Source organism: Orycteropus afer, unplaced genomic scaffold (genome assembly GCF_000298275.1).
Source record: "Orycteropus afer afer isolate SDZICR_OR568_19922 unplaced genomic scaffold, OryAfe1.0 scaffold00502, whole genome shotgun sequence".
Taxonomy (NCBI): domain Eukaryota; kingdom Metazoa; phylum Chordata; class Mammalia; order Tubulidentata; family Orycteropodidae; genus Orycteropus; species Orycteropus afer.
Genome location: NW_006922089.1, coordinates 91,769 through 100,423, shown reverse-complemented (window position 1 = coordinate 100,423; position 8,655 = coordinate 91,769). Strand labels below are relative to the sequence as shown.

The window sequence follows — 8,655 nt, the reverse complement described above, 5'->3', positions numbered from 1 at the left end:
CCCCCCCCCATGCCCGGCCCACCTGCTCTCCAGGAATCTCCGCACCAGCTCAGTGAGCTCTCCTGGCACCTCCTCCCGGCTAAGAGCCACCCCCGGGGCTGTCCACGGCACAGGGCTCTCGGGGCCTGGGGGGGCTGGGAAGTCCCGCAGAAAGGCGTCCAGGAAGTCCAGGGTCTCCTCTGTGCCACCGGCCCTCTGGTGGCTCTCTTGTGGGGCGCCAGAGGCCATTCCGAGTGCATCCCGGGCGCCTGTGGCAGCACTAGGTGGGCGGGTTTGTTTGGCCTGGCTCTAGGGAGAAAGGTGACAGTCAGCAACGCAAGGGGCAGTGCCTGGCTCTTCTGGCCTCTCTGCTGTGGAGAGCACCAAAAACCAAACCAAACTCACTGCCCTTCAGTGGATTCTGACTCAGAGTGATCCCCCTTGGGTTTAGAAGGCTGTCAATCTTCACAGAAGCAAAGCTCAAACCACACCCACTGCCCTGGAGTCGGTCGATTCCACTCACAGCGCCCCTAGAGGACAGAGTGGAACTGCCCCACAGGGTCTCCAAGGCTGTCAGTCTTCACAGAAGCAAAGCCCAAACCACACCCACTGCCATGGAGTCCATTCTGACCCACAGCGCCCCTAGAGGACAGAGTGGAACTGCCCACAGCGTCTCCAAGGCTGTCTGTCTTCATGGAAGCCGACTGCCTTATCCTTCTCCCATGGAGTGGCTGATGGGTTCAAACCACTGACCTGGTTAGCATTCAAATGCCTAAACCACTCCCTGTACCATGAGAGCTCCTTCAGTGGAGGGCACAGGCCCTGTTTATGTCCTTCCTCTCATGGGCAATGCGTGCGGGCACCGCACCAAAGCCGGGCCTCCAGGCAGAGGGCAGAGGCAGGCGGGAGATTAACCCAGAGGCTGGGCAGGAGCGGGTCGCCGGCACAGAGTCCCTGATGGCAGATGAAGGGGTCCAACGTGCTCCTGGGACCTGGGCCTCCAGAGGGGCTGAAGATGAGGTATCTCTTGGGGGCGCAGGGCGGAGCGCAGTAGCGCTGGCCCCTAGAAGAGGGATGGCGAGCTTCCCTGGGCCCTGCCATGGCCCTGCAGGACTGAGGCTGTGTGGGAGAGGGCCGAGGGCGGATCCAGGACAGCGGGCGTGTGGTGGCGATGTGACCCATCAAACCCGCTACGTCCTCTCTGACAGGCAGAAGGTCGTGAGTGCCAAGCTGTGTGGGTGTGCCGAGCCCCGGCTGGGAGGGCCCCTGTGGACAGCGGGGCAGCCCCCACATTGTGGCTCCACCTCCTGGCCCCTGAGCCTTAACATTCGTCAGTCCCTGTAGGAACAAGGGAGGCTTAATTGCGCCCAGGCCCCAGCGCCCCGAGCACCCCATCTTAAGGTAATGTTGAGACTTAGGAAGGGAGGCTGGGATGGGGGCCTCCCAAGCTCTTCCGCCTCCACACCCGAAAACTGGGCTCCCCTCTTCTGTCCCAATGGACAGAGCAGACCTCTCCCAGCTCAGCACCCCCAAGAGGTGCCAACCCCCACTTCACAGAGCTCTTTGTAAAAGATCCTCCTTGACTTCCCCTGGTCACCCTCCTGCATGCTTCCCTGGACCAATGAGGGCCTGCCTGGTCCCACCTCACTCACCCACTGACCCCCAAACTCAAGTCAGCAAGAGCGTCTCCCATCCCCCACCTCACCCTCTCATCATGTAGCTGCAGCGGGGCCCTTTCCCAGCACCTCGGACCTTGTCCTCTAAAATGTGTTGGAGCCCTGACCCCTGTCTGAGTGAACAGATCCACCCTGGGAACAAGGCTTGTTTGTTATGTTAATGAGGCCGCAGGCGGGTCATTTCTGCGTTGCCTGAGGCACCTGACTGCTAAGCGGAAGGTTGGTGGGTTCGGAAGGTTGGTGACTCGAACCCACCAGCCGCTCTGAGGCTGGAAGGTGACGCAATCCACTTGCGGAAAGATTTACAAACCAAACCAATGAGTTCCTTCTGACTCTTAGCGACCCCACTGGGTTTCCAAGGTGGTAAATCTTTACGGAAGTAGATTGCCCAATCTTCCTTCCATGGAGCAGCTGGTGGGTTTGAAGCCCCGACCTTCTGGTCAGCAGGCAAATGCCTTAAATACTTTGCCACTGATTGACTGCCTTGGAACCCCAGTGCGGGGACTCTGAGTCAAAGCTGGCTCGATGGCAGCGAGCTAGTGTCTAGGGACCGCCAGAAAACTAACACATCTGTCCTGGAGGAAGCGCAGCCAGAACCCTCCTTGGAAGCGAGAGTGGCCAGACTTCGTCTCAGCTCCTTTGGTCATGTTGTCAGAAGGGACCATTCCCTGGAGAAGGATGTCATGCTTGGTGAGGTGGAGGGTCAGCAAATAAGGGGAAGGCCCTCAGGAGATGGACGGACACGGTGGCCGCATCACCAAGCATACCAAGGCCTGGGAGGCTGGCGCAGAACGGGGCTGTGTTTTGGGCTGTCGTACACGGGGTCGCTATGAGTTGTAGCTGACTCAACGGCAGCTAACAAGAGCCAGAGACGCAGAAGTGAGTACGAACAGGGGAAGGCTAATGCCAGGGGAAGATGGCCAAGGAAGCCAGAACGCCAGGCCTCGAGAAGCTGGGTCCAGGACCCTTCCCCAGAGCTGAGAGCCAGCGAGCCCTTCCCCTAAGCCCACTGCCCGAGTTCCGACCTCTAGCTTCCTGAGCTGTGAGAAAACAAACCTCTGTTTGTGAAAGCCCCCACTCTGGTGTTTCTGCCACAGCAGCACCCGGAGGTTAAGGTCGAGGCGACCTGAGCACGTCCGTCCCCTGCTGCGGTAGTTAAGGCTGTGTGTCAACTCGGGTGGGCCTGGCTGAGCAGCTGGTGGTAGTTATTCCCCATAACAAGACTGGCAATCAGCTCCACGGTGGGATCTACCATGGAGTGAGTAGTAGTTAGTAGCTGCTTCAAAGATGTGGTCTGCTTCCCGTATATAAGAAACAGCTTTGGAAATGGTCTCTAGTTTATGGTATCCTTGAACCCTGCATGTACCCGACTTTCAATGGACTGGTAGCAACGGCCTGCAGTGTGGTTTGGTAACATCGGGACTGTGCCTTTTTACTTGCCAACTTTGGGCTTGGCAGCCTCAGTAGCCAGCAGCCATCTGAGTGAAGAAAAGCCTCCAGCTTCAGTGGCCGGAAGCAGTAGGCAGAGCTGAAGCCCGAGGCTGAGGGGCCGTACCCCATCCCCTGCAGCCTGGCACTTTGAACTCAGACTTAGAGCCTCCAAACTAACAGAATAAACTCCTGTTTGTTAAAGCATCCCACTTGTGGTATATTCCTGCCAGAGCGGTACTAGAGGCAGGCAGAACACCTACCAACACCGCACATGGCTCAGCGGGGCTCTGAGGGGCCGAACCTGAGTACAGCATACAAGCCCCTTCAGGCCCTCTTCTTGGGCCAGGCACCCCAGCCTAGCCCAGGGCCTGAGTCGTTCCTGGTCAGCTAGAACGCCTGCCCCCTGCATGGTCAGGATGCCAGCTACCCATCCATCAACTTCCCCTAACGCCTGGGCTGGAAAATTTCTTTGGGAATGAGCACTAAAAACGCACCACTGTGTGACACTAACGGTGTCTTCAGGTGACAACTGATTTGAGACTGAGATGACTCCCAGTTCTAAGGCAGGAGCCTTCCAGGTTCTGACAAGGGAGTGCAGAAGGCAGCACCACAGAAGGGAATCTTCTAGAACCATCGTTTTAGACTATCTACGGACTGTGCCTCCAAACTTTAAGGAAAAGGTGGCTGAAGATGGGGTGAGGTTAAAGGACAAAGACTTTAACACTCCTAATCCCTCACTCCACCAGCCACTCCTTGGAAGGAAGGTTGGGCAATCCTACTTCCCTAGTGATACTGCCTCGGAAACCCAAGGAGGGGTCGCTATGAGTCGGGGCCAACTCGACGGCACATAACAACAACAACAACAAATCCCTCACTAGGGGCTCTGGTGGTGCAGCGGTTAAAGCATTTGGTTGCTAACCATAAGGCCAGTGGTTGGAATCTACCAGCTGATCTGAGGGGCAAAAGATAAGAGGGTCTGCTTCCGTAAAGACTGACAGCCTGGGAGACCCTCCGGGGCAGTTCCACTCTGTCCTCTAGGGGCGCTGTGAGTCGGAATGGACTCCAGGAGCAGTGGGTTTGGTTTGGGCTTTGCTTCTGTGAAGACTGACAGCCTTGGAAATGCAATGGGGGTTACTGAGTCCCAGTGGACTCAAACGCAGTGAGTGGGGGATAGCCTTAGCTTTATTCTCTTTCACATTTTCTCACATGTAGAAATAAACTATAACATAGATTACCAAGGCAAACAGATAAATAGATTAAAAAAAACTTGTGAAAACAAAAACAAAAAGGATGACCCAGGACTGGTAATTGCATCAATTACCACACACACACACAGACACACACACACACACACAAACCAAAAACCAATTGGTGTCACGTGGACTCCCACTCCTGGGGGCCTCACGGATGTCAGAGTAGGACTGTGCCCCACAGGGTTTCCATGGCTGGGACCCTTCAGAAGCATACTGCCAGGCCTTGCTTCCAATGTGGATTGGAACCCCGCCAACCTTTCAGTTTGCAGCCAAGCACACTGTTTGCAAAACTTAGAGATGTCACCTTCCAAGGGGGAAGCTAAAATAGTCCAGGGCCCATGGTGACCAAGAGGCACAGAGCTGAAATCACCTTCACGCTATACATGAAGAAATGGGTTCAGGGAGGCTAATAACTCCCCAAAGACCACGGGCTGCAAAGGGCAAAGCCAGGACGCTGAATGGTACAAACGGTTAATGGCTTAAAGCACCCTGGCTGCTAATGCGTCCACACAGAGGCACATCGGAAGAAAAGGTGTGATCGTGTACTTTTGGAAAAATTAGTTCGACCCTGACGCATAGAGGGGCGCCAGGAGCCGGAGCTGAGTCCACGGCCACTGAACTGTCTCTGTCACTTCCCGGAGGAAGGCTGGACAATAGGCGGAAACGTGCAGGATGAGATGAGCCCGGGGCTGGCCGGCATTCCTGGGTTGTCCATGCCGGGAGCCCAGCCCAGCCCTGGGGCCAGGCCCGCCCAAGGAATCCCGCAGGAGGCTGCCGGCCTGGGGGAGAGGCAGCAGCGGGCCCTCTCACCGCCGGCTGTGCTGACGCTCCTAGTCGGGGGCCACTTCTCCCTTCACACAGAGATTAAGGGGGTCACTGGAGGTCACACAGCTGTGGTGGCGGGGTAGCCCATCTCGCAGCGCGGGCCTCCACCTTACAAACTCTAAGTAAAAACGCACGCCTCATGCACACTTGGGGGCCAGGCAAGGGGGACCTTGGGGGAGAGAATGTGGCCCGGGGAAGGTGCAGGAGCTAGTGGCTGGGGTTCAGGGTGCAGGTGGAAGAGGAGGAGAGGGCCCGGGCCCCCGGGTAGATGGGGGCGCCCGGCACCCGGGCAGATGGAGGAGCGCCACCTTTCGGTCCCCCCCCACTCAGCCTCCCGGCCCTCGTGTCCCGCTTGGGCACGCCCACGCCCCCGTCGGCTCAGTGAACCCATTTTGCGCCCTTGGCTTTCCAGTCCCCCAAGTCCCCTCCTCGCGCTCCCACCCCGCTATACAGCGCCAGACCCATGGGTGCTCGCATTTGGCCCCGCCTCAACCTCCCTGCCTACCCACCCCGCTCCCCTGGGAACCTCAGCGTCCCCATGGCGCCCCTGGCCCTCACCCCGACCCTGCACCCCCTAGCCCGTCTGGGCTTCCGCACCCGGACCCACGGCCTCACCTGCTCTCCACCAGCTGCGCGCCCCGAGTCGCCCCGCCGGCCCCGCCCACTTCCCGTCCCGGCCAGAGCTGGCGCACGCAGGCGCAGTCGGACCTAGGCGGGGCCGGCCTCTGCTGCCCCCTGGCGGCCTGCACTGGCAACGTCGCGTGGAAAAGCGCCGCAGGGTTTCCAAACGCGACTGCGGATCCGGGTGCTAGAGTTCCCGCACTCGTCCCCTGAGTGGGCCTGGGCGAGGGGGAGCGGCGGTAATCTCTATTTCCCAGTGGCCGGAGATTACGCAGTTTGCACTGGTCAACAGCCAGTGACTGGCAGAGCAGGACTGCAAAACTGTCGCCCTGGGCTGGTTCAGGTCCTAGGGTCCCACACTGTGGGGAGGTTGCGTTAGTTTCCTATTGTGGCTATGACGAATCCTCAGGCGTTTAGTGCTTTAACACAACACAAAGTTACCATCTCAAGTTCTGTACATAAGTCTCACCCAGCTGAAGTCAAGGGGTGTGTGTGTGTATTCCCTTTTGTGGGTTCTATGTGAGCCCCCACCCTCGCCTTTCACACCTTCCAGAGGCAGCCGTATTCCTTCCTTGGCGGCCTCTCCCTTCATCTCTGAGTCCTCACCCTGCCATCTCCCGGGGCGCCTATTCTGATTCCTTGTTTCCCCTCTTAAGGACCCTTGCAATTACATTGGCGTCCCTGGGTGGTGTGATGGTTAACAAGCTCACTGTTCACTGAAAGACTAAACTTTGGAGTCCATCCAGAGGCACGTGGGAACAAAGGCCTGGCAATCTGTGTCCGGAAAAGCAGCCATTGGAATCCCCATGGAGCACAGTTCTTTATCACACGGCGTCTCCAGGAACCAGATTCGATTTGACAACTGGTCCTGGTTGAGGAGCTCTGGTGGCTTTGTGCCTAAGGCACTTGACTGCTAACCAGAAGGCTGGCGGTTCAAAGGAAAGTTGGGCAATCTACTTCCGTAGTGACACCGCCTGGGCAACCCGAGGAGGGGTCGCTATGAGTCAGATTCGACTCCATGGCAGTGCATCTGTTCTGGTTGCATGAAGCCAGGAACCTAGTGAACCCATAGGTGGCAGAGCTCAAAGAAATCCATTGTGGGGGCTGGTTGGAAAGGCTGGGGATGTCTGGGCTGACGCAGCAGGGGACTTCACCCCACTCCTAGATCCTGCACCCTGTTGTCAGAGCAGTGACCCTGAGCAAGGATTGGGGTTACTTCATAAACTGTGACCTGGGGCATCTTGTTTAGCTCATCAGAGCCTCAGATTCCTTACTGGAAAAGTGGGGACAAGCAACCTATCTCGAATGGAAAACCAATTTGCTCTGTAAAGTTTCACCCAAATCACAATATACATGTATTTTATAAAACAAGAAAAACTCAGCCTGGTGGACTGCCTGCATCAGAATGCCAGTGTGTGTGTACTTGCGCCCGTGCGCGGATGGTGTTCAGGGCAAGTTACCACCTCAGCTGGGGTGGGGTGGGGTGGTACCTGGGAAGTGAGGCCGAACCTGACACCTGCAGCTCCAAGCAGGGCCAGTCCCACACTCTGAGTGCGTCTGGGGCTGTGGCTGAGCAAGGCCCTGTGGTTCTCTGGGGCTCGACCTGCCTGGGGCTACTCCCGCCCTGTGGTGATGTCACCCCTTCGCCTCACTTCTTAGGGAGTGAGTCTGTTGCCATCACAGCCATTGGGACGAGCCCGCAGGCAGCTCCTGGCGGGCGGGATGCTACTGCCTGCTCCCCGAATCCTGCCCTGCACACTCGCCTCCCTCGGGGTGCCCTGGCTGTCACCAACACCCCCTCCTCCACCCTACACACATTGCCAGTCACGTGGAGGCGGTTCAAGCTGCTCTAGGCTTTCCGACCGGGGAAGATGGCTGTGAGCTCAGGAAGGACCCAGCAGCCCCTCTCCTCCCTCCACCGCTGCCTTCTCTGGAGCCGGGCTCTTATCTGCGGGTTGCAGGCCCCTCTACCCACCCCCCCCCAAGCGGCACTCCGTCCAGCTGATCAAACACAGAGAAGCACCAGCAGCACCTGCGTGCCAGACCTCAGGTGACAGGGTAGGTTCCCCCAAGGGCACCAGCTACCAGGAGACCAGGGGCCTGGGCTGGCCTGCACCCCTCCCCACTCCCCAGCCCCCAGGGCAGTACAAGGTGTAGCGGAGCTAGCTGCCGGCTCAGGCCGGAGGCCGCCTCTTGTGTCTACTGGATGCAGAGCCCTGTTGGTCACCACTCCTGGCGAATGAGAGGCTGCCTCACTGCTGGGCCCTGGCCTGTGCCGTGTGTCATGGTGGCCAAACGCGTTTGGCACGTGGCTGGAACCACAGCGTGTGCAGGGCCCTCCCCACTGGTCAAGGTGGCCTGACCTGCACACCGGGATCTGGCTGGAGGGGGCCCCACCTGGAAAGCGTCAGCCCCCAGACTTGCAGCTGTGCCACTCCAGGGAGTTGACCTGCCCCACTCTCCCCCAGGCAACACCTCATGCCTTGCTAGGCATTCTCTCCAAGGCACTCTGGTGGCTCAGTGCCTAACTAAGGCATCTGACTGCTAACCAGGCTGGCAGTTCAAACCCACCAGCCACTCTGTGGAAGGAAGACTGGGCAATCAACTTCTTTGGAAACCCAAAGGGGGTTGACTTCATGACAGGTTTTTCCCTTTTTGGTTTTGGAGGAACTCTTTCCAACTGCGCCCCCAGGAAGCAGCAGGGTTGCTGGCGGACCCAGGCAGCGGTCCAGGTGGCCACAGTGCCCAGGCTGGTTTATTTACGGACTCAGCACTGCCTCGGGTTCTATGTACACGGAGCCCACTGCCGCAGGTGTCCTGGAGCGGCCGCATGGGGTGTGCCCAGGCCTGCGTGGGATGCTGTTTGCCCT

The 8,655-nt window shown here is 58.3% G+C and overlaps 1 protein-coding gene across 1 annotated transcript in view; it reads right to left on the bottom strand.

The window, feature by feature from the left end:
* The window catches only part of PPM1F (protein phosphatase, Mg2+/Mn2+ dependent 1F), a 29,825-nt gene extending 29,597 nt beyond the window's left edge, over nt 1-228 (bottom strand). The window contains exon 1 of the mRNA XM_007955449.2: nt 23-228. Within this exon, the coding sequence (XP_007953640.1) occupies nt 23-228 (206 nt within the window). The remainder of the gene's footprint in view (nt 1-22) is intronic.
* Nucleotides 229-8,655: the final 8,427 nt, after the last annotated feature.